Source organism: Sebastes umbrosus, chromosome 18 (assembly GCF_015220745.1).
Source record: "Sebastes umbrosus isolate fSebUmb1 chromosome 18, fSebUmb1.pri, whole genome shotgun sequence".
NCBI lineage: Eukaryota > Metazoa > Chordata > Actinopteri > Perciformes > Sebastidae > Sebastes > Sebastes umbrosus.
In genome coordinates, this window is record NC_051286.1 from 4,220,851 (window position 1) to 4,248,145 (window position 27,295).

Here is a 27,295-nt window from a genome sequence, read left to right on the forward strand (position 1 = left end):
AATAGAACGGGGGAGGGAGAATGTCACATCTAGTGGCTGAATGTTATCTATGTTATCAATAGCACCTTTAAAATCTCTAAATTTACTCTGTGTTTAAAAAGTTTACTTCTTTTAATCCCACTTCTTCAATCAAACACTGATTCTTGAAGGTTTCCCATCAAATGCAGATTCAGAGGATGTTTTGTCTCATTGTTTTCCATTAAAAGCCATTTCCTGTAACACCAAAATGTCAATGGAATTATAAAAAACCCCACAGTTTAAAGTTAGTGACATAAATAATCAGATTCTCCAACGGCCTCTGACAGTGTTATGACCATAAGAGGTTGGAAATGTTCAAACCTATTAAAAAGCATGTAAACAAGACACATAATTACCAAAATAAGACTGATGAGTTGTCCCGTCATCCAACCTTTCCTTCTCGCGTCCCTTTCCCCCTCAGGGAGGAGGCTTCCTGCTGGGTCTCCGTGGAGCAGAGCCCGTTCGTCCTCGGCCTCGCCAGCGAGAACGGAGAGCTGCTGCTGGACGAGTGCGTTCAAGTCACCGAGGGCTCGAAGACCAAGGAGAGACACCTGTTCCTCTTCAGCGACGTCATCGTCTTCGCTAAACTCAAGTAAGAAGCGTAGATATTAATATATATATCCCAGAAAAGTGTCCACGGAACAAAACGTTGGGAAACTACTGACTCAACTGAGAGGAAATAAAAAACAAAACGTTGGGAAATACAGCTGAAGTGGTGTTTAAGTAACTTTCTGTTGAAAGATGTCACATGTTTGTACAGTTTGGAGGGGGGGAGAGAAAGAGGAAGCAAAAGCAAAACTTGTATTTTTGGACCACATACTCGTCTGGACTGTTGGGGAATCTCCCAGCAAACAAAAACTGTTTGTGTTTAGTCACTCTGACAGTAGAAGAAGAAAGCATGGTGCTTCCCTCACATGAGTGTCACATGAGGGGAAGAAGAAGTTCTGTCGCCTTTTTAAAAACAAACAAATTACAGTAATAGTAGTAGTAGTCATTTATTTCGGTCCTTATTAACCGTTTTTTGTAAGGAATGCACCTAATAAAGAATAGATAACAATAAGGCCTTAAATTAAATAGGGAAAAAAACAAAACAAGTACAAAGTTTTGAGTTGTATACAAAAACAAGACAAAACAAAACAGAAACGATAACAGAGCTCCAAACGTTTCATACACAAAAACAATCATAACTTCAGTTTTATGCGTTTACCACAACCATTCCACAAGTTTACCCCATGACAGATAAACATCTATTCTTTATATCTTTATATCTTACCCTTGTTCTTTTAAACATACGTATTTTGTACCTATTTTGCTTTGTACATTATCTCTGCAGTTTTGAGATCAACTAGATCACAACATTTTAAAGCATGTAATTTTCACTTCTAAATGCTTCTAAATACATCTAAAATCAATCTTGAAATGAGGTGAATCACGACACATACCTAGAGACATGACTGAATTAAATTTGAATAGAGCTGTCAATCGATTAAAATATTTAATTGCGATTAATCGCATGATTGTCCATAGTTAATCGCAATTATTTACAATTTTTTTATCTGTTCAAAATGTACTTTAAAGGGAGATTTGTCAATGTACTTTAAAGGGAGATTTGTCAAGTATTTAATACTCTTATCAACATGGGAGTGGGCAAATATGCTGCTTTATGCAAACTTATGTATATATTTGTTATTGGAAATCAATTAACAACACAAAACAATGACAGATATTGTCCAGAAACCCTCACAGGTACTGCATTTAGCATAAAACAATATGCTCAAATCATAACATGGCAAACTGCAGCCCAACAGGCAACAACAGCTGTCAGTGTGTCAGTGTGCTGACTTGACTATGACTTGTCCCAAACTGCATGTGATTATCATAAAGTGGTCATGTCTGTAAAGGGGAGACTCGTGGGTACCCATAGAACCCATTTTCATTCACATGTCTGGAGGTCAGAGGTCAAGGGACCCCTTTGAAAAAGGCCATGACAGTTTTTCCTCGCCAAAATGAAGTGCAAGTTTGGAGCGTTATTTGGCCTCTTTCACGAGAACCTAGTATGACATGACTGGTACCAATGGATTAATCAGGTTTTCTAGTTTTATATGATACCAGTATCTTCACTCTATCTTTAAAACTGAGCCCGCTACAACCTAAAAATCGCATGTTGCGTTAATGCGTTATGGCGTTCAAGCTGAAGTAGGCGAGATATAATTATGATTTAAAAAAAGTTATTTTTATAAAACGGTCGCTATATCCTGACAGTAGTACATGAAACAGGTAACCTGAAAAGAATCATGTGCCTCTGTGTCCTCCGGTGCTCCTAACGGCATCTTCAAGATATCCCATACTGGAGGAAAACAAGCAGTAAGAGCTGATCTGCGGTCTGCTGTCCAGCTGCCGTCTATGAGAGCCGGCTGTCAATCACTCACAAACTCGGACCAAACAGTCAAACTAGGCAGCGCTGATCAGATATGAATCAATATTATGTTACGTTAATGCCTATTTCTCTCCTCAGATGTTTTCAGAATCATCTTGTAGTGCACCGTTTAGCTGTAAAATGAGAACGTTTGTGTCGCCGCCGCCATTGTGAAATCTCTTGAAGGAACGCCAAGTTCCAGTCACATGACCGGAGCACAGCCAATAGGAACGCTCTCTCTCTGAACTGACCTGTGATTGGTCAAAGTCCCCCGTCACGGGCTAGATTTTCTAAAGCCTGAACACAGAGCCATGAGGAGGAGCAGAAGTGTAGTTTTCTCTCAGAACACTTGAATTACAATATGCTGAAAGGTTAGTATGGAATTTTTGCGTAATGATGCCAAATATATATACTGCCTACTGCAGCTTTAAACAGAATATATTATTATAAACAAGCTTCAAGTTGTCGTCTTAGTCACATTAGAGCTGTTTGTCAAAGCCGGTGGAAGTTTTCAAGCTTGAGTGGGAGGACAATCACAGTCATCTGTGTACCACAACCTGCCCACTGTTCCAGTAGAAGCACAGCTGGGACGACAGTACGACAGCGTAAACAGACTCTGGAGTCTTTTGATTCTATATATATACTGTATATAAATGAGCATCCATCTATTACTTCTACAGATGAATGTATATGGTCGCCTACTATCATGCTGTTGAAGGGACTTCACCGGTTTTTACACGTCAAGTTGACTGTTACATAAACCTTAATTCATATTTCCCCTACGACCCCCCCAGTGTTTCAATCTCTCCGTGATTACTTAGTCTATTTGTTCGGATAGGATCAGAAGCGTATGGGGCAAGCATCCCCTCCGGACCATCCATTCTAGCATCAACACTTCTCTCTCTGTATTTCTATACAATAACACCTCCTGAATCCTCAACGTCACTCCCTTTTGTCTTCATCCCTCTCTGACTCCTTTTCTTTGTCCTGTCCAATCATTCGGCGTTCCGGGGTCCAATCAGCCGGCTCTGCTGCTGCAAACAAACAGAGGTCAGCGGGGGTCACGACTAGATGTTGTTGACATCTGACGTGTGGTCGTATGGAATGATTCCTCCTCTAATTATTTACCAGCCACCTTTTGTGGATGCTCTTTTTGAAGCACCTTTCATTCAGACTCCAACAACACCTACTCTCTCGACGCCCACCTCTCAGGAAACAAAGAGCGCAGCGTTATTTATGAAGGAGTTCAGTCACCTTGAATGCAGCATATTTAAGATATGAGGTTCAGTTTTAGCTTTTCTTATTCAGAAATGTGAGCGAGCATGCCTTGTAATGATTTTACTGTACTGAAAAAGAGCTATTTTTTGTCTCTTCATCCTCGACAGACTATTCCTTGAGATATTTCCATGTACAGAAATCAATTTTCCATTCAAGTGTCAACAGGAGTTATTTTGTCTGTGCAGGTGACTGTTCTATACATTTGATTTTGTGAAGGTGCTCTTTTCAAAAGAAGCTCTCACACGATAAATTATAACTTTGTTCAGGTCCAACAATTTCATAAATATAGGAATAAGACATGTTGCGAGAAGAAAGACGATTTTCTTTCCCAAAACTCGATTTGTAGAAGGGAAAAGAGACTTATGGAACTGAAACCTGCATTTCAGTCTTGGAAAAAAGAAGCTGTGATGAATGGAAACAGAAAGGACTATTTATATATACGGCTATCACATTTCTTTCTGCTCCTGTTTGGCGCAGGTCGACCACCAGCTACCGTCTGAAGCACAGGGTGAGCCTCGAGGACGCCTGGCTGTACGGATTCGAAGATGAACAGGAGGAAGAAGAGGGAACGACGGGAGACATCGACCTCAGAGTGACCCTCGTCTTGGCCTGGGATCTCACTTTTTGTATGGTGTGTTTTCGGTGAGCGGCAGATGACTCTCTCACACACACACACACACACACACACAAAGGGCAGCGTGTCGAGTGTTTTGATTCACGTGTGCTTGCGTGCCCGAATACACATGTACAAGTATGATCATGCTAATGTATGGCTGTGAGGATCTTCAGTTCATTGTTATCCTTCCTCTTAAACACTAATCCTGCTCTTTACTGTAATCCTTCACTCCCAAGATCTAAATTGACATCTGATGTGGAGGAGGTTTCTCTTTAAAGGTATAGTGTGACATAATGGGAAATGTGCGTATTAGCAGAAAAAGAAAGATTGGAGATGATTCATGGGTTTTATCTTCTTTTCCTGCAAAACTCAGCGAGACTAAAACATGACTAAAATGTCCTATATTTAGTTCTTACTGTGCAGTACAGACCTGCACCATCTGTGGCTTCACATCTCGTAATCAGAGATAAAATCTAATCAACAGACACAACGTGAGAGAGCAGATAAGTGTCTTTATTCAGACTGTCTTTGTTGTAGAAGTGAAGTGTTTGACTCACTATGAGACGGCCAGAGCCAGCTAGACACTCGTATTTAATCACATCACAGTTTACCAGATTGTTTTTGACCAAGAGTAACCTTCAGTACTTTTCTTACTGTGTTTATTGTGACAAAATACCAAGACAAATTCCTTGTATGTGGAAACCGACTTAGCACTAAACCTGGAATAACTCAATTTTGTTGACATTTTAAACAAACATTTGATTGAACATCAGATTGATACCACTCTCAGGTCTGTTTGTCAAATGCTGCCTTCAACTGTCGGGGTGGTGTTCACCGTGTTGACGAGATGAGTCCATATGAACGCCCCCCTCTTGTGACATTCACAACATCGTAAGTGGAAAGTTTCTGAAAGCTCAGAGTTGTGACGTGTTCGTTGACGACAGAAACGGAGGAGGATAATGAGTAGCGTAACAGGTTAATATACTATTTTAGTCATATGTTCTTTTTCTTGGTAATTGTATAATATGTCTGAGGAAAATGTTGATAATGCCAACGGCCTCATCTTTTTCCTCCGTCATTATGCCTTTTCATTTCCTGCATTATGTTGCTCGCTTGCTAAATCGTTAGCCTCTGTGGCTCCTAGACGCCGACAGTAACGTTAATATTCCCGTTGCTTAGCATTTTACAACTTTTAGGACCTAAAAAAAACAATTATCCGCTGAGTTACAGACGTCTCTTTCTCAATGTAAGTCGATGGGAAAAAGTCTTTTTGGGCCCAATGGCATCACATGACTGACAGAAGTTGCAGTACCGCTGTTTGGCCACTACGAAAAATTGCATCAATGCCCGGCGCTCTTCCTCGGGGCTTGGTCCGAACCAGGCCGGCGAACTTTATTACTCCTTTCAACCTTGACAAAGGCAGCGCAGACCAGATCCACTCCTTCTGTTCTGACCTTTCACAATAAAAGCCCATGACATATATTATATTCGCAGGCGAGTATTTCACATTTTCGTGTTGTTTATTGGTCACGCCCCCCCCCGGTGTGTAACGGCCTTTAGAGGTGCTGGATGTTGTGATCTTTAGTCAAAGCCAGGCTAGCTGTTTCCCCCTGTTTCCAGTCTTTGTGCTAAGCTAAGCTAACTGGCTGCTGACTGTACTTTCAAATGAGAGATTGGTATCAAATCATCACACTATTTGGCAGTAAAGCTAATTTCCGTATTTCCCTGATGTTGAACTATTCCTTTAAAGGTCTTGAAGTCAAACTGGTTTTCACATGTGATGGAACAGCGTAATAAAACACAAACACAGGCTTCTTGTTTCTTGTTTTTCTCCGTCTGTTATTAGATAAATGGAATCTGAGGCCGTTCATGGAATATTTACACATATAGTAAACGGTCATATGATCTGTGGCCTTCATGAAAACAGGGAAGTGACAAAGAGAAAGTCCTCCATGCAGCATCACAAGACCAGAGGTTGCAAAATAGGAAGTGCGGAGCTGGCCAGCAAACCGACGTTCATGTGAGGGGATTAACAGCAACCGACTTTATCTAGAAACACCGGCCTTTACAATAAAGACGAAGTGCAGGAGAAACACACGTCTCATGCTTTAAGTCTAGACAGTAAATGTCTCATCAAAGACGTTAACGTACACCAGAGGAGAATTCATCTGTCATATACGTTATTCATTGACTCCCACGTTTCTTGCAAATTAATCCAACCATAAAACTTTTTGTTTTTGACTTCGCTCTGTATTCCAAGAAGTTTAGTTTGAAAACCATTTATTTTTCTGAATATGATTGTTTGCCTCTAGTAATGAGTCGGCGTGTGAAACTTTCCTTCTCACTCACATGATTTAGAAACCGTGTGCTCTGTTGTTGACACTAGGTGTGCCCTCAGTTTATTATCACTGCCTGGCATTAATGAAAACCACGGTGAATAACAGGTCGTCAGAAAGGTGAAGCCCTTACAGGTGCACACGTATCTGTTTCGTCGTCATGTTTCCACTCGTGGACGCCGCCGCAGCGAACCTCGTCTAGGAGGAGGAAGTGGAAGGTGTCTGGGCTGGGGGCCGCCGTGACGTTGCTTCCTGTCCCCATGACACGAGTTACAGTTTCCAACAGAGTTGTTAAAAGAGGCCGTGGGTGCGCACTTCGCTTCATTCCTCCCACTGTTCTGTATCTGCTGGCCTGTCTGAGTCTCTCTGTGGATTAGTAACTCATACCATGGTTGTTATTTTGCCGCAGCTCGCCTGAGGTGAAAGAACGCTGGTTAGATACTCTTCACAGGTAAGAAACAAACATTATTCTCAGATCTAATCTACATATTATCAACAAAATATCCTTTTAATTCTCATATTAAGAGTTGGACAGTACTCGAGCTACATTGTAAAGCCATGTGACAACATGGTGTTGCTGCACGGAGCGCACAATTATGTATGAGATAAATCCATATAAATATCAGTATGAGTCACTTTCAGCTGAATTTAGAAATATAATGCTTTCATAATGAATATTTTAGATAACGGGTGTCGATTAAAGCAAGATATCATCTTTAAATAATGAACAGTGTTCGTTTTGTCTCTAAAATCTAATAAATAAAGTATATGATAGCGTTATATTGATCCACTGTTACATAATAAACATCAGTATGAGTCAGTTTAAGTTGAATTTAGAAATATAACGCTTTCATAATGAATATTTTAGATAACGTGGTGTCGATTACAGCAAGATATCATCTTCAAATAATGAAGCACAGTGTTCATTTTGTCTCTAATACTAAGAGAAGTATATGACAGCGTTATATTGATCCACTGTTGCATGAAAACATCCAATAACAAACATTTTGTGTGACTAAAAAGTGTAAAAAGAGGGTGTAAAGTGTTTGATTTATGCGTATCTTTTTCTCCTCGCAGAAAAATTAAAGACGCAAAAGCGAGAGCTGGTTGTGCTTCTTCCCCTCCAGACGTCCTCATGAAGGTTTTGAGTGGCAGCGTCACGGTAAGTCTCTCTCTGCCATGTCCAATACAAACCAAAATATGAAGAAAGAGGAGCTTTTTACTGAATAACATCTCTCTCTCTCTCTGTCCCCGTTTAGACTAAAACTCTAACAGGAGGTGGCATGGAACAACTCATTGAGTTTCCACTTGATGTAAGTAGAAACATTTCTCTGGCTTCTTGAGATTTAAAGATATTCAAGCGAAATAACTGTTTGTGAAAGCTACCTGCGCCTTTCCACTCACGCTGAAAGGACATTTGATGCATTTGAAGAAATGTTAAATGTAGCTGTAAAAAGATTTCATATGATTTGATTGTTGGCTTCTTTTGTCGCATGATTATTTCACATGTTCGTGGGTGTGAATTGCGAGGGGGGTGTGTGTGTGTGTGTGTGTGTGTGGCGCTGCTGGGGCGGTTGTAAAAAAAAAACACACAACCCTTCTTCCTTCTGTCCTTCTTTGCATGCTGGTGTTCCTCTTACATACTCATTATAACATCACTTTTTCTTTTTCTTTTGTTGCCAGGGAGACGCAAAGATCGCCCCCGTGTCAAAGCAGTTGAATAACCAGGAGGACAAGCCGACACACGCCAATGGTGAGTTTGAAAGTGGCACTTTTGAAGGGAGGTGGGAGGGGTTCGTTTATTAATTGTGCCGTGTTGTAGAGACGCAACCACAGAGAGCGACCACAGAGACGGAAAGAGGAAATCTAACTACTGATAAAACTGTTGGCACATCTTGCACACATCTGGTTTTGTTGCACTCATTGTTGCGTTAAATAAATGCTTCCACCTGTGAGAAAAAATATAAAATGTTGATTGTTTTCCATCAGATACCAAGTGGAACCTGGTGCGGAAGATCAGAAAGGGCTCGAGTTTCAAAGCGTTCAACAAAGAGAAGCGATCAGATAGCAACACCAAGACGCAGCTGTTTGGACAGCCCCTCTGCAAGATATGTCTCGACGAGAGCTCACTTCCCAAACCAGTCACAGTAAGTCGACTTTCCACCTTCAAATGTCAGATCTGCATCACTTCCTCTTGCCAGTTTCTGTTATGCTGAAGACGAAGAGCTGAGCTGCTTCTATCCAGAACAAATCTTCCTAAAAATGATGTCACTGCTTTTGTTTTAAAGGTCTCATATTGTAAAAAGTTAGTCTTTATATATTATAAAGCAGGTTTTAAGTGCTTTATAAATACTGTTAAACTATCAAAACGCTCAATATACGGAGAAATAATACACACAGCCTGTATTCAGAAATTATGCGTTTGAAACAAGCCGTTAGGATTTCTGTCCATTTGTGATGTCACAAACATACAATATTTAGACCATTACACAGTTTTAAACGTAAATTCATTGTAAATGTGTCCCAGTTTATTTCCTGTTGCAGTGTATGTACATAAAATCAGCTGACAGGACGTAAACGTGGACCCAAGCTGTTGCCTAGCAACACAATTCCGTTGCAATTCCGTTGCAATTTCGTTGAAATGCACTAAAACGGAGCGTTTCAGACAGAGGGTGAATACAGGTATATTCAGGCAGACAGTATGAGGAAAATAAAGTTTTTTTTTTTTATTACAGCATGTAAACATGTTCTAGTAGAAACACAAAACACAAGTGTGAACCTGGAAATGAGCACGATATGGGACCTTTAAGGAATATAACTACTGAAGGCTGAGTAGTAAACTGTCACCTACTTAGCTGACATTTGACGGTTCTCAGAATTTGCTAATGAGGGCAGGAAACCATGCAAGTGCACGATCTGCATGTTGATTAGTCTCAGCCCTTACATGCACCCAACACACATGCAGCTTGTTTCTGTGTTTTACTATGCTAACCTCACCTCCCTTCTCCTCCCTCCGTGTGTTCACCAGGAGGTGCTGGGGTTGCTGAAGCAGCGAGGGCCGTCCACGGAGGGCGTGTTTCGTAAACCGTGCAACAACAAGGTCATGAAGGAAATCAAAGATCAGCTCAACAGCGGCCTGGAGGTGGACTTGGAGAGGCAGCCGGTCGTCCTGCTCGTCGGGCTGCTCAAAGTACGCTCCCGTTTTCTATTGTACCATCAATACCACTGTTAGTATTACTTCTGTGTACCGCTACAGTGCGTGCTACACCGTTAGCATTAACTGAACTTCTAGTTCACCATTACCACCACAACTACAACTGCTGCAGCTGCTGCTAAAACTACTATACTACTACTACTACTACTACCACAGTGGTGGGACAAGAGGGCATGTCTGTAAAGGGGAGACTCGTGGGTACCCATAGAACACATTTTCATTCACATATCTGGAGGTCAGAGGTCAAGGGACCCTTTTGAAAATGCCCCTGACAATTTTTCCCTCGCCAAATTTTTGCTTAAGAGGTTATTTGACCTCCTTTGCAACAAGCTAGTATGACATGGTTGGTACCGATGGATTCATTAGGTTTTCTAGTTTCATATGATACCAGTATCTTCACTCTATCTTTAAAACTGAGTCCGCTACAACCTAAAAGTTGCAAGTTGCATTAATGCGTTAAAGAAATTAGTGGCATTAATACAAATTAGCGTTAACGTGTTATAATCGCTTATTTATTAACTTTGACAGCCATCATTTTAAGCGAAATTATAGAGAAAAATAAATAATAATGCCAATATGTACAATAAGAGGTCCCTCCTTTGTGTTATTTCCCACCCAGTCCTAAAGATCATGTCTATTTATAAGCACTGTGTCTCATCAGCGTCTCTTGTTGTTGTTGTTGTTGCAGAGTTTTCTGAAGGAACTTCCTGGCAGCCTGCTGGTGTCTGAACTTTACGACAAGTGGATGACGGCTCTGGACAATGAAGACGACCAGCAGAGAGCTGTGGAAGTCACAAGGTAAGCAATCAATACCTGCTAATGAGTCTCTCCACTCTGCCATTTACCTGCAACTGTGACCCTCACAGTGTATTTACTGAATATATGATATTTACATGAAACGTAAACAGACGGGTATTTTGAGTGGAGTTTTGCAGAACATTCCCAGTGTCCTCCATCTGCAGGCTGAACACAAACCACTTCTGTTTTTTAGTCTCTTCGGTTTAAAAGAAGGAAGAAGCTTTTAAAAAAAAAAAAGAGCGCCAAGCTAATGTGTTCTTCCTGTTCTCTTTTTCTTCCTTCCTCCTTTCTGCTACAGGGTGATAGACGACCTTCCAGGGCACAACAAGCTCCTCCTGCAGCACCTCGTCTGCGTCCTCCATCACATCGTGCAGAACGCCGTCACCAACATGATGGGCGCCCACAACCTGGCGGTGTGCATCGCCCCCACGCTGCTGCAGCTGGACGGCACCCCGCTGGATGAGCAGAAGGAAAAGACGATGAAGGTAACGAGTCTCATTATGAATACACTCTCACTTTCGGTGCTTTTGAAGCTTTGTGGTTTCTCGGTGCAGAAAACCTCAAGAGGTTTCAAAGGTTACATCGGCACCGACACTTTTGTTTGCTGTTTGTTTAGTTAAGATCTAATAAAAAAACACACTGTTGACTGAATGAAGCGCTGCGATGTGTCTGGACTGTCAGCTTTGATTTTCTGAATTCTTTATCTAACTTTCAGATACATTTTACTCATCACGTTTCTTTTTCTGATTGGTTGCAGGTCACAGAGCTAACTCAGTTCCTGATTGAGCATTATACGATACTTGGAGAGAATATCCCGAATCTGCTGGATGCTGATGAAGGTACGTTATTTTCACATCAGTCAAATCTCTGTTATCGTCTCCCTTTAGGGACTGTACACAAATTATTTGGGTGGGGAACTTTATGTTTAACTTCCCGTGAGCCGCTCACGGCTGTCAGTTTTAAAGATAGAGTGGAGATACTGGCATCATAGGAAAGTAGAAAAACTAATGAATCCATTGGTACCAACCATTTCATATTAGCTTGTCGTTAAAGAGGCTAAATAACGCTCCAAAGTTAGGCTCAATTTTGTCGAGGAAAAACTGTCATTTATGCTAAATGCAGTACCTGTGAGGGTCTCTGGACAATATCTGTCATTGTTTTGTGTTGTCCATTGATTTCCAATAATAAATATATACATATATTTGCATAAAGCAGCATATTTGCCCACTCCCATGTTGATAAGAGTATTAAATACTTGACAAATCTCCCTTTTAAGGTACATTTTGAACAGATAAAAAATGTGCGATTAATCTGGATTAAATATTGAATCAATTGACAGCCCTAAAATAAATAAATACATAACCCTCCTCATTTTCTAACACCACCTTCCCCCTAATCATTTTCGTACAGTCCCTGACTCAAGTTAAATTTAATTGGTATTTGCACAAATAGAGTAAATGAGAATAACTGTTGTAAAATGTAGAGATCCTAATCGTGTCTTCCTTTCCCCACTCTGCAGACTCACTGTCCTCTCAGCATCATGACTCTGCGTACGACAGCACCGACCCAGATGGAGACGGAGAGGCGGGAGAGAGTACCGGCTCCACACACGAAGAGAATGGCTCGTCCTCCTCTCTCAGTCCCAGCTTGACCGCGTCCTCCTGCTCCTCCTCTTGGCCAGCTGAAGCCATCTTCAGCACAAAGCCGGAGTTCAACCGCCGCTGCTCCGAGCCCATCATCTTCCTCTCGACTGACCTGCAGAGCCTGAGCTGCCACTCCAGGAGCCACGACGACTGCTCGCTGGAGAGGAGGGACTTCGAGGAGCAGCCTCTGAAAAAGCAGATCTCTGACGACTCCTTCTTGCTCAGAGGACGAGGCGGAGCGAGACCGCTGTCGTCTTTTTCAAAATTGAGCAGCAGCTCCAACATGGATCCGCTGCCCTACATGGCAAACAACTGCTCGTGCTCTTCCCTCGAAAGCGCCGCCTCTAATCAGTCTGAGGGCTCTGTTTTCACCAGCTCCCCTGTGGGGTCGCCAGCCTGCCCCAGGAGAGCAAACGCCACCAACCAGCCTCCAAAGGCTCAGCAGGACGTTGCCAGGCCGATTCCAGAGGAGAAGAGACGTTCACAGTCAATGAGAGTTACCAGCAAAGTCCTAATGAGGACCCGGAGCTTAGGAGCCTTCAGCAGGAGCAGCTTGAAGAAAGACTCGCAGAAGGAGAACTCCTTCCCTTGCGAGACTCTCCAGGAGGACTCTCAGAGCGAAGCAGATCCACCGGCCGAGCTTCTGCACAAACCGCGCCCTCTGTCGGCCATCTGCATGCCGCCGTCGTACCAGCATGCGATGCAGCTCGCGGGTCCTCCTCCGCTGTACGGATCGATGACCGTACACGACGCCATAGAGCAGCGAAGGTCCCGTCCGTCCTCTGTAAATTATGACTTCCCACCGACCTGTTCGGTCAATCAGTACGCAGACTGTTTCGCTCAAGGAGCACTGGACAACTCCAACGTTATCGAGCGGCGGCTGCCTTTCCGCCAGAGAGCCATGTCGGAGTCCGCAGGGCGTCGCGAGGTCGTGTCGCGAAGGTGCAGCCAGCCGGTGTTCGAGGAATTCTCATACGCCAAGGAGTCTTATGTGTGATTGAACTGTTTCACAGATCAAATTTTAGATATGAAAAACATTTATCTGAGTGCATCATCAGTGGGCTAAGTCAAAGAACCAGTTAGAAAAGCTTCTTTTGTTTTCATTCATTTATCCAGAGACACGGCATTCAGGATCTTAGGCTGACTTAGAGAAGTGAACAAAGCTGCATTATGTTTTCTATCAATAGCAAGAGACTTTGGCTTCATAATAGCAGCTACTTCCTCCTCTACTTCTTCCCTTTTTCATTGTTCTGTGGTCGGTTAGACGGACAAACTGCGGCTTTGCCCACTGAGCAGCTCTTGTATATGTACATAAAGTCACTGTTACACTTTGAATGAAAGTCAGCTATGTGGTTGCACTTCTCTCAGTAGTACTATTTAGAGTACAACATGTAAAAGATATGTAGATATTATGATAGATATCTGTCACAATGAAGCTATGAAAACACAAAATATGCTATGAGTTTTTAATGTTTGTTGAGATATGTGATCTGTACAGTAGCTATAGCTCGTTGCACAGTTTTTTTTTTTGTTGCTTTTTGTAAATCCTCTTCACCTTGCATGGTCTTCTTCTTCCACTACACTAAAGCACTTTTCTCGTGATAGACTATGCTTTTATTTGTATGCTGAAATGTAAATAGATAGATATAGATGTGTGACCTTTGTCAAGGGTGTCTTCCAGAGTGCACCATGAATGGTTTTAGGTAAAATGGAAGACAAATAATGCAATAAAAAAGTGAAAAAGTTTATTTCTTCTCTGTTTCTATGAATCCTTTTGTAGAGCTCATGTTACGGATGGATGTCGTGGTCCTGAATCGCTCCCCAGTCAAACCATTAGCGGCAGAAGTAATGAGGAAAAATGGAGGAGAGCAACTCGTTTGGCTCAACTTCTCTTTGCTAGATGCGTTGCATAACCAAAGCTAACGGGCGTCATTGAGAGAACAGCATGTTCTGGCACATATGCTGAAACAGAAGGAAACCAGACGTGTCACATGGGCGGATTTGGTTTTTCTCTGAATTGCTGCTCTGGTCTCATGACTGCTCGATGAGCCGATGCCACCTCGCTTCCTTCCTTTCTAAAGCGTTTAAAACGCAGTCGTTTCCTTCCTCTACAAGTCGATTTAATTCTTTCAAGAAGTTGCAGTGAGGTTGAACCTGAGCGTTTAGCAACATTTGATGGTGTAATTTAAGATAAAGAATGATATTGATCATGTTACATAATCAGTTACACAGGCCAAAGCAACAAAGACCTGCAGGAATGACTACATTTGTGAAGCATATGAAACCTGAATCAAAGAGGCATTTGTTAAACTCATTCTTGTTATGTGCAGGGGCAACAAAAAACAGGAAGATTTTATATAATATAATGCAGAACAACGTCACCACAAGCCTCAAAAACAAGCAGGGGACTTAATTAGCATCTATCTGACAGCATCAGCAAAAAGGGACTATTTATTGCAGGAGTGTTGTGTCAAGTTATCGTTTCTCACCATCTGCATCACATTTACAAACTCTAAAGTGTGAAAAGAAAACTGAGATATCAAATGATTTGAATCATTAGTTGAAAGGTCTGTTTTGATGCCACGACTGGGACAAAGATGACTCAATATACGTAGTTGATGTTATTCTCTGTAAAAAGACTTCTACCAACCTATTGAAAAGTAAATGTGAGGGAACTTGAGTCATCAGCTCATATCTGTTATTTATCTGTTAAAAAAGACCTTCGCCCAAACACGGGAATTTCCAAGCCTCAACTTAAAGGTGCAGTGTGTAGGAGTTGATGGGATCTAGTGGTGTGGTTGCAGATTGCAACCAACTGAGTACCCCTCAGGTCACTCCTCCCTTTTTTAAAACTGCAGTAACATGAGCCGCTGAGTGCAAAACCGTGAAAACGCCTCACTCAGAGGTCGACCTCACCATAATAACACTACTTTAGGAACAATGGAAGTCAGACGGTGACTGGCGGTACCACGGTTTTAACGTTTACTGGTCCTGTTGCTCGTTCTTGTGCTCGCTCTACATAGACATGAACGAGCATCGCTCAACACAGTGAGGCGACACACGTCAGCTAAAAGCACAATATCACTCTATATTTCAGCTGCTTGGCAGTAATGTTAGCTGACCAGACGAAGGTCTCTCCATGAATCACTGCTGATCCTAGTGTTGGCTTTTCCTGCTTCAGCCTCCCGACCGCGGCCGGATGGAACAGGGGAGACGCCGGAGTTTTGGTGGGAGACGATAACGTTTCTCGCTGCGGAGCTGCGTCACTTCACAAGACACGGGAAACCTCTGTTGGTCTGGAGGAGCTGCAGCATTTATTTCTGCACAAACGTCCACTGAACATTCACTAGATATTCTCAGAGCTACTAACTCTTCTGCAGTGTGGAGTGAGCAGCATGCACGTGTAGAGGTGGAGCGAGAGAGCGAGTAACGAGCGTGGTGTGTGAGTGAAGGCAGGCAGGCAGAGGAGCAGAGGAGCAGAGACCCCGGTCCTGGAGACCAAAGCTACAGTCTCCTCCACGTCCTCCGACCGCGGCCAACACTGTTTAACAGACGGGCTTCACTAGATAGAACTTTGCGGTTTTGGTGCTCCTGTGTAGTTTGTGTTGGAGTCTGAGTCTGAACAGCGTAGCCACACGTGAGTGAGCATGGGACACCGACCCACAATGATTTATACGTGTAAGAAGTTACAAACAGTCCCTTTAACAGTCTCAACAAAAACTGAGCATTATAAGCTTTACAAAGGGCCTAGTGTGTTGGTTTGCATTAAAATACACAATTGTCCCTGTTCTTGTGTCAACCCCATTAACATTGTACATTTTAAAATAATTATTTTGCATGCTACTTCTTTGCCTGCAGTAATGGCCTCTGTTTTGGTGTGTCCTTGAGCACTTAACACCAAATTGCTCCTGAAGGCTGAGCCATCGGTGTGTGAATGAATATTTAGCTTAGATCCTGATGGCACCTTCCATCAGTGTATGAATGTGTGTGTGAATGGGTGAATGATGACATGTAGTGTAAAGCACTTTGAGTGGTGGGAAGACTAGAAAAACGTTATATTAATGCAAGTAAATTTACCATTTACCATTTCGCTGCTCCTAACTGCCTCCATTATCTCCTACTACTTACTGTACATTACTGTTTCACTAATAGATCCTTTTCCACTTGGACGCCTCGTTATTTTAATTACCACCTACACTGTTTAATTATAAATGCCTAAAAAAAGCCTATATTAATTCAGTTTGTGGATTTGTAAAAGTGAGTCAAGGCTACAAGTGTGTAATAAAGAAAAAAGATGATGTTGTGAGTGCATTACTGCGCTGAGAAGAGATGAATGCGTTGCGTAATCTGGTGGCGTACAGTCAACACTAATGAGAGGAGGCTTTAACACAAGCTTTAATAATGCTTAATGATTTGTGACAGCTGAAGCGTAAACAATAGAACATGCAGAGAGGAGAGCCAATCGCAGCCCTTCACCACACAAAAACACACATTCATTATTCCTTTTGAAAAAAAAGAGATCAAAAACACATGACGTAGCTCCAACATGGTGTTCTCCTCCAGCTGAGGCTATATTTACCCGTCTTTGTTGTGATTACAGTTTCATTTACACATGAAATGTTACATAATGATGCTCCGGTTGGCAGCTATTAAATATGCAAAACTATGATGGATATATCATCTTAGTATTAGTATTGGTGCTAGTAGTGGTAGTAATATACTATAGTATTAATAGACTAGTAGTGGTAGTAGTAGTAGTTATAATAGGGGTCATAGTACTAATAAGCAGTAAAAATAACAATAGAATAATTAAAATCATAGAATAAAATAAGAATAAAAAAATGGAAATTCTACCAATATACAATATAAGATATAGACAAACAATAAACATAATATAAACAGATAATGCAAATATTGCCGGTGTGCAAACAATATTAGCAATATTAGCAAACAGTATTAGTAGTTGTAGTGGTACTAGTCGTAGAAGTAGTAGTGGTCATGGAAATATTAGTGGTGGTATGAGTGGTACTGTTGTAGTAGTAGTGGTGGTGATGGTAGTAGTAGCAATAACAGCAGGAATAGTAGTATTAGTAGTATTAGCAGTATATTTGTCTGTTTGTGTTGTGAATAAAGTTGTAATTTTCCATTAATGTGATCCAGTGTCGTCTGTTATGTCACAGATCAAACAGGTGAAAACTGGCAGAATGATCTTCCCCCTGAAATCTGTGAAATGGAAAACAAAGAGTCAGTTCATTCGTCACTCTGACCACAGAGCTCTCACCTTTACACTCACACAGTTTAGTGTTAAATCGCAGTGCCCTATTTTTTCTCTGCCACTTTCAGACCTTTTGTAGAGCTGAAAATGCTCTCTGTGGTTAACATCATCTTGAGTCGACTTTCTGCCTCGTGTCACCCACATTTCAGCGTTGCCTGTGAGCAAAAACAAATCTGTTTTCAAGAGTACAGTTTTTGTTTTGTTTGTACAATGTTTAGGTACACAAGAATAGAGATGTGGTGTAGAGGTGGCAACAGATGTCCCGCCTGCACCGCAACTCATAAAAACATTTTGTCTTGTTATTTCTCACTATATAATCACCACTGTAATATCTGGAGGAAATATACAAATAGAATACTAGTTTTTAGAAATATTTTCTAACTCTCAAGTTATTTTGATGCAGCTCCTAAATGAGTGAAATACAACCCTTTGACGTCTCTGAACAGGAAGTGGTCCCTGCATCAACATGTTATACTCAGAATTGAAATGTGTTGAACCAGAACAAGGAAAACCACTAGATGTGGTGACAGTAAACTAGTACTATTAGTACTAGTACTAGTACTATATGTCTCTATGTGTTCTCTCTGTAACACTTGGAAAAGGTTTGTTTATGTATAGTCTACCTTGGAAACCACTGTTGACAAAACAATCTCTTTTGATTTCGATTGTACAATTTCTAAGGTCAGGAATAAACTTTTCAATCCTTAGACCTGCATGAATGAGAAGTCCTTCGAGTGTTCAGAATAAATATAGATGAATACTGTGGGCTGAATATAATAAACATCTACACCTCCACAACAAGGCAAACTGAATCTGCTGAAAAAGATTGTATGATAATGACAGAAAAGCTCCAGAACAGCCCTTTTTGTTTGAGTTAAAATAGATGAATATATTATTATTAATACATATTAGTGGTAGTAGTAGGATGAGTAATAGTAGTAGTAGTATTAGGGGGAGGGCGGGTGGTATAGTTACATAAATAGTTAAAATAAATTATTAGAATCAAAATATATTTAAAGTATCAAAAGTAAAAATACTTTATATTATATATTGAATCAAAATTTTTTTTAAAAAATGTGATATAGTTATAAATGTTGTGTTTATGTGTAGAATGGTAGTTAGCTAAATCACTCACAGAGCTATGGCTGACTTCAATAATTGGATATAATAATAATAATATATAGTAAACAAGCCTTTTTCATTATTTGTATGTTTCAGAGACTGTATTAGACTGATAAAATATATTTAAAACTTTTAAAAATAAAACTCTTTTTATTGTTTATTTTTAAGCGGAAGTGACGTAACGGCAGTTGTATTGCACTTCCTGGAGACGGTTGCTACAACAGTTCTTTCCTGTTGGTTGCCATGGTAGCAGCCTGTCCGCTACCAAACATTTAGCCAACTAACTACAACAACAACTCACTCTACGGTTTGTGTTGGTTTGTGTTAGTGAGATGGCGTTTGTTGAACGCAGTCAGAGAGATCCAAACGGAAGTTACATCTTCTCCAGTCGGCCCAGAGCTGTAGAGAACCGCTCCAAGTACAGACAACCTCCATCTGAACAGTACGTTGATGCTAGATGATGTTTATGTTGGTGCTAACGATGCTTCAGTGCAACTAGTGTTAAATGAAGGCAGAGAGACCTAGCTAGCATAGATAATCAACATTTACTACAGTTCAGAGGAAAATATTCTACATTTATACTCATATTTATTTGACAGCTGTCATTACTAGTTAAGATTGTTAATATAAAGCATATAATCAGCTTATAAAATATGATGCAGTGCTATAGATTATACTACCCATCAGTAAATCATCACTAAATTACCACAAACAACATAGAAATGCTACTTGCACATTAACATTAATTAAAGTCCAATAATGTAGAGTTATAATGATGTAACCATCTGAAAAGAGCCATTCTGCACAATGGTTATTTGTAGTTTTGATGCTTTTACATTTTACTGAAAACACTTATTTAAATACAATTTTGAATGCGAGACTTTTACTTGTAATTGAGTATTTTTATACTGTGGCATCATTATTTACTGAAGTACAGTGCTCCCTTCACCACTGTGTTACCAGACAGAAAGAAAATCCCTAAAAAGTACCTCTAATGTTACCTTATTAAACCGTCAAATGCCAGCACAACATGGATCAACATATCACCTCTGAAGCAAACTAGTGTCGAGGTCAGCTACTAACGAGCTGCCTGCATGATTGCATTGTGTTTGTAGGACACACAGCCCTTACGGGAATGTCATGTATGACCGCCGCGTTGTCAGAGGAAACACTTATGCTCAACACATCATACCAACTGTAAGTATGAAACATCCATTTTACTGTACTTGACGCTTGACTCTCTTTCTGATATTTTATCTTAAAAATGTGTATTATCATCTACCTTTTGACAGACGGCTCAGCCGGACCCTGTTGAAATACAGAGACAACAGGAGATCAGGAGGAAAGCCATTGCTCGAAAACGAGCCAGGGAGCAGTACAGACCCAATACTCCTGAGCCCCTGCAGGGCAGGAAGCACATCGACGTACAAACAGGTAAGTCACAACATCTTTACTATATTCAATTCATTATCAAACGTGCTGTTGGAAACCCAAGCTGTTTTATCATACTCTTGACCTTCAGATCGTTACCTCGAAGAACTGAGTAACATTATAGTGTCTAAAAATATCGAGTGCCAGACTGATGCTTTCCTGGACAGACCACCCTCTCCACTCTTCATACCGGCCAAATCTGGCAGAGATGTTGAAACCCAGATAGAGGAGGGAGAGGTAGGTGATCCAAGTGGGAGGTCTGGCCACACTTTCCACACTTAATAGCCTTAGAAAAACATATTAGACCTATTGTAGACATTATTTAAAAGGTAAACTCCTCCTATTCTATACATAAAGACCAGTTTATAGTTGTTTAATGTCTTCTGTAGCGTTTTTTGGCTGGTATCAGGTGCATCCCTAGTCATGTAGGATGTTAATGGCAAACAACGTTTACAATGGTTTGATCAAATGAAACCTAATGTTATTTAATGATACTTATTACTGGTATTGTCTGCAGTTGTTTGACTACGACAGGGAGGTGCAGCCAGTGTTGGAGGTCCTGGTGGGTAAGACAATAGAACAGTCTCTGGAGGAGGTGATGGAGGAGGAGGAGCTGGCCTGTCTCAGGGCCCAGCAGAGGGCCTTCGAAGAGCTCAGAAATAATGAGCTGGCAGAGGTGCGGCGGCTTGAGGAGCAGGAGAGACGCCACTGTGAGGAGAAAGTATGTCAATTCTAGAAATTCACTTTTAAATCATTATATAGGAACAAGTCTGTCCCAAAGCTGGAAAACCAGTGATGCTGTGAAGACATCATCCTGACACGGTCCAAATCTGATCAAATCATGACTTTATAGTCCCGATGAAGCAGATTAGCTATGTTTTTTGAGCGTCAAACTTTTACTGATTTATAAAAAAGTATGTTTTTTTCCCCTAACTCCAAATTACATTTTTGCCTATTTAGTCACAAATATTTCATGTTACAGAAAATACCTTTATTTTAAGTTTTTTGGTCCTTTAACTGACTTAAGCTACATCAGTGTGATATCTCCGGCCTTTTTAGGAATAATCCTAATAATTTAGGAATAATATCATCTATGAAATTATCATTTTTTTTAAATCTTGTCCCTATCTGTGTTGCTGCCATAGACTGTATAGACCTATATGGATGGATGACAGTGTGTCCATACTAAGACTGTCTTTTTTTCTGAGTGTGTTTTTTATTTGAGTTTCTGTAGGTTGTGCTTTTTTAAAAAAGTTTCTTTCTGACCTCAGGAGCGTAGGATTGCCCAGCAGAAGGAGATGCTGGAGAAAGAAAGAGAGACTGCAGAGAAGATCGCCGCCCGGGCGTACACACAGCAGTACTTGGCTCACCTCCTACCTGCAGTCTTTACCTCGCTGAGAACCCACGGCTTCTTTTATGACCCCGTGCAGCAAGGTCAGCCTTCCTTTGCTGGGTCGCTCTACAGCATCAGCTTCCATTTTACCTTCCTGACACATGAGGGCGTCACTGCACACAAATCTATAGTGTGATCTGTGACTAATACTGAGCTCATTGATTGTCTCTACATGGATCTTTTGATATGAGTGTTTAACCTTTTATGTTTGTGATTGCTGATTTCCAGATATTGAGACTTATTTCTTCCCAAGTCTGACGGTAGAGATCAACAACAGTTTGGAGAGGAGATACACAGCAAGAGCGCTGCTGGACAGTAAGGGAATACAGTATATTTTATTGTTTAGAAGACATCCCTCTGTTTAAGCTCAGCAATGCTCTAATTTGAAACCTGCTTCATGCTTGTTTAGCAATTTTTTTTCCTCCAGGATTGATTTTCTGGCAAAGTTGTACACAAATCCTTCACAGCAACCAGCAGACTTCTCACTAGCCATAAACACACCATCATTCAGCATCAGTATTTATTTATTTTTTATCACTTCAGTGTTCACTGCCAGCACATAATTGTACACAAACTGTGTAAACCGCAATCTGTCACAACACATTACTTGATGGAAAAGCAGCAGGGGGAAGAAAAATCCTACCAGCCTCCATAGTAGTTGTGGATAAACACTGAAAATGGTCAGAAACCCCTCAGATATGAGTCACCACAAATTCTTATTAACTAGTTATTGCCCCAAAATGTACCACTACTGCTAATCTACTTTTAACTTTTTGAGCTTTCCTGCTAAAAAAACCCCAAAACATTACAGGTATAAACATGACCTCTTCTAAGTTTTTGGAGGTCATCAACATGTTCAGGAGCACTGGTTCCCAACCTGGGGGTCCCGACCCCCACAAGGGGTCGCCGAAGCTTCACAGGGGGTCGCGAGGAATTCTTGATTTTAAGGGGTGTAAGACAACTTCTTTTTAAAAAAAAATACAGTTGGCCTATATCTCAGCATTTCATTCATTTCGGTGAACAGAACTAAATGAAATTGATGGTGAAGACCTGAACACAAGTTATATTCGCAGAGACTTCTCTCTCTGCTGAACAGCCTCGTCCTGCATTAGAAAAGAACAATACAACCAAAGAGCTGATAGAACAATGGCCAAGCGTCAGGGAGAAGGAAACACTGAATTCGTCAAAAAAAAGAAGCCTATTAAGTATGAATGATTGTTAAAAATAATAAAAGACAGAGAATTGTATTAAAAGTTACTAAAGATAACAGGAAAACCCATCTCTGAGGCAATAATCGCAGGAAATAATCTGCTCAAAATTCATCTAAATTGCTGGTTTTACACAAACTTCCTGCAGTTATTGCGTTCATTATTTGAGTTAATTGTACAGTTTATCAGTTGTTCTATACTGTTATTGTTATGCATTGAATATAATATGAAATATCCATAAAATATGTCACTTAGTCAGTTTACTCAATGATAAGAAAGGGGCCCTTTAAGGAAAAAGGTTGAGAACCTCTGGCTGTAAGGTATTTCACAAGTTCTCCTCCAGGGGTCATCAGGTCATAGACATTGTTGGAGGTCCATCTAGTGGTTCCTTTTAAACATTACAGAGGTAACTAATGTCAAACATATTGAACACAGAAACGTCTTCATCCTCTCTCTCTCTCTCTCTCTCTCTCTCTCTCTCTCTCTTTCTCTGTCTTTCAGATATCATCCATGATGTCGCCCAGAACAGACTGGAGGCGTTCAAAGAGCCGGAGACACAGTGATAATGTTTTTTTCCCCCAAAAAAAACAATATAATTGGTTCAAAATGACGAACCCTGTCTTTAGCGTTTTGTCGTTTTGTAAACCGAAGGTTGTTTTGTCAGAATTTTGCTGAAGCTTTCATCCTATGTTGTGGCCTTCATCAACAGGTGGAGATGGATTTTGTTAGTTTTATGGCTACTAGTCAAACAGATTACTATAAAACACACAACAGTCCAGTCATAATATCCCATAATAGAGGGCCTTTTATTTTCTTCTACTAACTATCTGGTTCTTACAGCAGTGTGAAGTTTCAGTCATTGCAAAACCAATAAAACTGGTATGAAAAGATTTGGCTAGCGTTGCGTGCAGGGATTTGTTAATCTAAAATCTACATTTCACAGCCAATCAATGGAAGATCTGAAGTCCTTAAACACAAAAATGTTGCTGTTCCTTAATGTTGTCTGCTGAAGCTTTGAAAAAAGTTATCCCAGTCTTTTATCGTTGACTTCATTTTCGTGATAGCCAGTCAAAACAACTTTTTTTTCCTCTCAGGTATGCAGTGTCCATTTTACCACTTATCACAAGAAAGTTCCTGCCTGTTGCCGGGTTTTCAAAACACCAAACGCAGCAAATCTGACAAAAACAAAGTTTTATCTTAGAAAGAATGAATCAAAGAAGGACATATGAGCCACGGAGGAGGTGAGCAACAGGTTTAAAGGAACTCCAACTATTGAATTCAAAGTTGCCTTCCTGTGAGTTTGATCTAATTTGCATCTGGCTTTGCTCGGTAAACAGTTCATTCAGATGCAGTAACAGGCAAATCCAACAATGTTTTGCATTGCTCTCAAAGACTCTGCTAAATTTAGCTCTCCACCCTAACTAAGGTTATTTAAGTTGATGGCTGTTTTATTATCTTCATTCTTTTTAAAGATGTTTTGTTTGTGTGTAGGGTGAATTAGCCCACTGTGGGACATTTTTTGCATTTCAGATTTCTGGAATATATTGTGATATGAAGCCAATACATTAAATCCACACCCAGTACCACTCTGAAATCCCCAGGACGTGTCCTAATCAAACCACAAAAAAAGGAAATGTCACACGGAGAATCAAACAACATCAAACAAACAATAAGACTATAAATAATAATACAAAAATAAAGACTATAATAGTTTTGAAGCATTTAGGTATGTTAGAAAGACATTAAATATCAATCATTTTATTGACTTTTATTTATTTGAGCTTAGATGTCCCACTTTACGGCAACTCACCCTACTTTATCCAATAAATTATTAAAATGTTTTGTAAAATAACCACCAAGGACATCTTCCAACATATTTTTTTTTTTTATTTCTAATAGTCTCAAAAGCTATTATACTTAATGAAGGCTTTATGAAGATAATGGTAGTGGTAACAATAGGAGTAGAAAGTAGGCAGGACTGTCCCATCACTCTGGTTTCGTGTTGTGGTGAGAAGAAGTAGGTCTAACCTCTGATATATACGGCTCTATTTTAATCCTGTCACCTCATTGGTCAGCTCACCTGTGACGTCAACACTCTGGTTTGGTTCAGTGGAGGGCGGATGACGCGGATGACGCGCACTTCCTCAGTCAACTCCTGTGAAAGCAGAGAGTTTGAGCTGTGATGCATCAGGACCTGATCAGACAGGTGACAGGTGACAGGTGACAGATCAGTCTTTATCAGCTGATACACGAGGTCTCAATGTATTTATCCAGAGTTGTAGATTGTATTAACAATTATTATTCAAATAATATTATTCACATTAATTTAGATATCTCAGCTAAATGAACTTATACAAATAAAAGCCACAATGTTTCTTTAAACAAATCATTTTCAGCCTAATACTGTGCAGAATCTGTCAATTAAATTTAAAAGTGTGATAGTAGTATATGATATGATTTGATTTAAGAAGAAGGATATGGACATTATAAGCTACATTATGTACAGCAGGCTAATACTGTATGTACTCTGTGTTTTTAATGTGAATGTGTTTGTCACTTATTGTCTGTGAAAATCAGGTAATATATTTAAAAAATAAACGTGTGATTCAAACAATAAAATGTTTAGATAAACTACACAAAAAAATAAAAGAAATACACATCAATAATAAAATAGTAGTGTAAGCAATAAAAATGTGATTCAAACAATAAAATATTAAGATAACTAAAATAAATAAATACACATAAATAATAAAATAGTAGTCTAAGCAATAAAAGTGTGATTTAAATAATACAATGTTTTGATAAACAAAAAAAAAATACATAAATAATAAAATAATAGTCTAAGCAGTAAAAGTGTGATTCAAACAATAAAAATGTTTAAATAAACTCCAAATAAATAAATAAATAAATAAATACACATAGATAATAAAATAGTGTAATCAATAAAAGTGTGATTGAAACAATAAAAAAATTAGATAAACTCCAAATAAATAAATACATACATAAATAAATAAATAAATAATAAAAAGTAGTCTAAGCAATAAATAAAGATACATTATAAATAACAAATGCATTCATTTTAGCTATAAATATTAATTAAGATGAACATACAAATAAAATAAAACATACAACAGCTGAAATATTTTACTGTAGTTGGGTTAAATATAAGCCAAGTATCAGTGATTATCAGTATGAAATTGAAATAAAATATGACAGTAAAAGTATATGATTGATATTGATATCTTATTAATTGGCACATTTACTGTTGATTTTAATCTTAAAAATGAACACAGAGAATCCAACTTAATTACCAGCGATTAGCCATAACCTTTATTGACTTAAAGTTGTGCAATATGTTTCCATAATTCACATTTTGGGTTGCAATCTTGACCTATTTGGGTATTTTATGGGCCCTTAAACCCAGTGATGCAAGACTTTTGGTTTCCATGCCAATTGATGTGGTTCTAGATTGAAAACTTCTAAATGTCCAGCAGTAGGTGGGGAAATACCAAGTGAAAATGTCCCTTATTACAATATTGAAATGTCTTGCAAAGGGGAAGTCCCTCAGAGTCCCCTGCAGGTCCCCGGACCCCGGTTTGTGAACCTGCTCTGCTGCTCCTCCAGCCTCCAGCCTACCGGTGACAGCAGGAACACCATCAGCAGACACACACACACACACACACACAGTGGGGATGGATGAGCGCCATATTGCAGCAGGTTGAACAGGAGGAAGAGAGAAAATCTGCTGCGAGCTTCGGACAATCATCTCATCTGCAAACCTCTTCAAGCTCAGGTAACACTCTGAATATAATGCACTCCTTGTTTCTTTTACTCTGAGTGCAGTAAAATGAGCTTTAAGTGGTGCAAAAACACACTTTTACACACTTTTTTTCTGCGCACTTTTCTGCTGCTCTGCTGCACAAAGGAGACAAATCTCCCAACAGGTGTCTGTGGGATTATAAAGAGACTGTCTGCAGCACTGAGAGGAAGCTGCTGCAACAAAGAGGCAACATTGTTATTATCTTTTAACAGTTTATATTAAATATAATGTGTCTCTATCGGTGGATCTGGAATTTCTCGTTTGCTGAGCTTGAGTGGTTTCACTGTCTCTGTGGGTGTGTACACATAACATAGACTCAACCCTCCAGTGGAAATACACCCTGAAATTCACATTATATTATGATATATTATTATATATATATACTATTACAACCTCAAAATGTTACATGCAACTGGAGCAGTAGCCTTGATCATTTATTATTATCTGTAGTGTAATTAAACAGTGTTTTTTGCCTTTTAAAGTGACTTTATGAAGCCCTACAGAGCAGAACAGGTGTATTAATGGATCTAATTAATGTAAATTGAGATGTGGGTATTGTTAGCAACAGGAAGGCGTCAAAATAAAAGGTCAGGGCAGGGTGGGAACTATAACTTTATCATAGTTAGTGGGTGAGGCATGTTGAGGACCATATTTAACCTGCCTGGATGATTCAACTGAGTCAAGGTAGAATAGAGCTGTGAGACTTCTGGTGTTAAATTTCAGAATA

General features: G+C 39.9%; 3 protein-coding genes across 3 annotated transcripts in view; all 3 read left to right on the forward strand.

Moving 5' to 3' along the window:
- Positions 1-14,067, forward strand: part of tagapb (T cell activation RhoGTPase activating protein b) — a 31,888-nt gene extending 17,821 nt beyond the window's left edge. Inside the window, exons 4-15 of the mRNA XM_037751214.1 lie at positions 440-610; positions 4,190-4,354; positions 7,074-7,115; positions 7,742-7,826; positions 7,924-7,977; positions 8,348-8,417; positions 8,654-8,811; positions 9,693-9,854; positions 10,567-10,676; positions 10,975-11,161; positions 11,434-11,515; positions 12,196-14,067. Coding sequence (XP_037607142.1) covers positions 440-610; positions 4,190-4,354; positions 7,074-7,115; positions 7,742-7,826; positions 7,924-7,977; positions 8,348-8,417; positions 8,654-8,811; positions 9,693-9,854; positions 10,567-10,676; positions 10,975-11,161; positions 11,434-11,515; positions 12,196-13,316 — 2,407 coding nt within the window. The 3' untranslated portion in view covers positions 13,317-14,067. The remainder of the gene's footprint in view (positions 1-439; positions 611-4,189; positions 4,355-7,073; positions 7,116-7,741; positions 7,827-7,923; positions 7,978-8,347; positions 8,418-8,653; positions 8,812-9,692; positions 9,855-10,566; positions 10,677-10,974; positions 11,162-11,433; positions 11,516-12,195) is intronic.
- A 4,899-nt stretch (positions 14,068-18,966) lies between these two features.
- On the forward strand, positions 18,967-23,359 carry rsph3 (radial spoke head 3). The gene is made up of 8 exons (XM_037750086.1): positions 18,967-19,158; positions 19,832-19,913; positions 20,009-20,150; positions 20,239-20,384; positions 20,665-20,868; positions 21,419-21,581; positions 21,769-21,855; positions 23,250-23,359. The coding sequence occupies exons 1-8, from the start codon at positions 19,049-19,051 to the stop codon at positions 23,309-23,311; spliced, it is 996 nt and encodes a 331-aa protein (XP_037606014.1). The 5' UTR covers positions 18,967-19,048; the 3' UTR covers positions 23,312-23,359.
- A 2,996-nt stretch (positions 23,360-26,355) lies between these two features.
- Positions 26,356-27,295, forward strand: part of ezrb (ezrin b) — a 45,456-nt gene continuing 44,516 nt past the window's right edge. The window contains exon 1 of the mRNA XM_037750981.1: positions 26,356-26,541. The gene's annotated coding sequence lies outside the window, so the exon portion shown is untranslated. The remainder of the gene's footprint in view (positions 26,542-27,295) is intronic.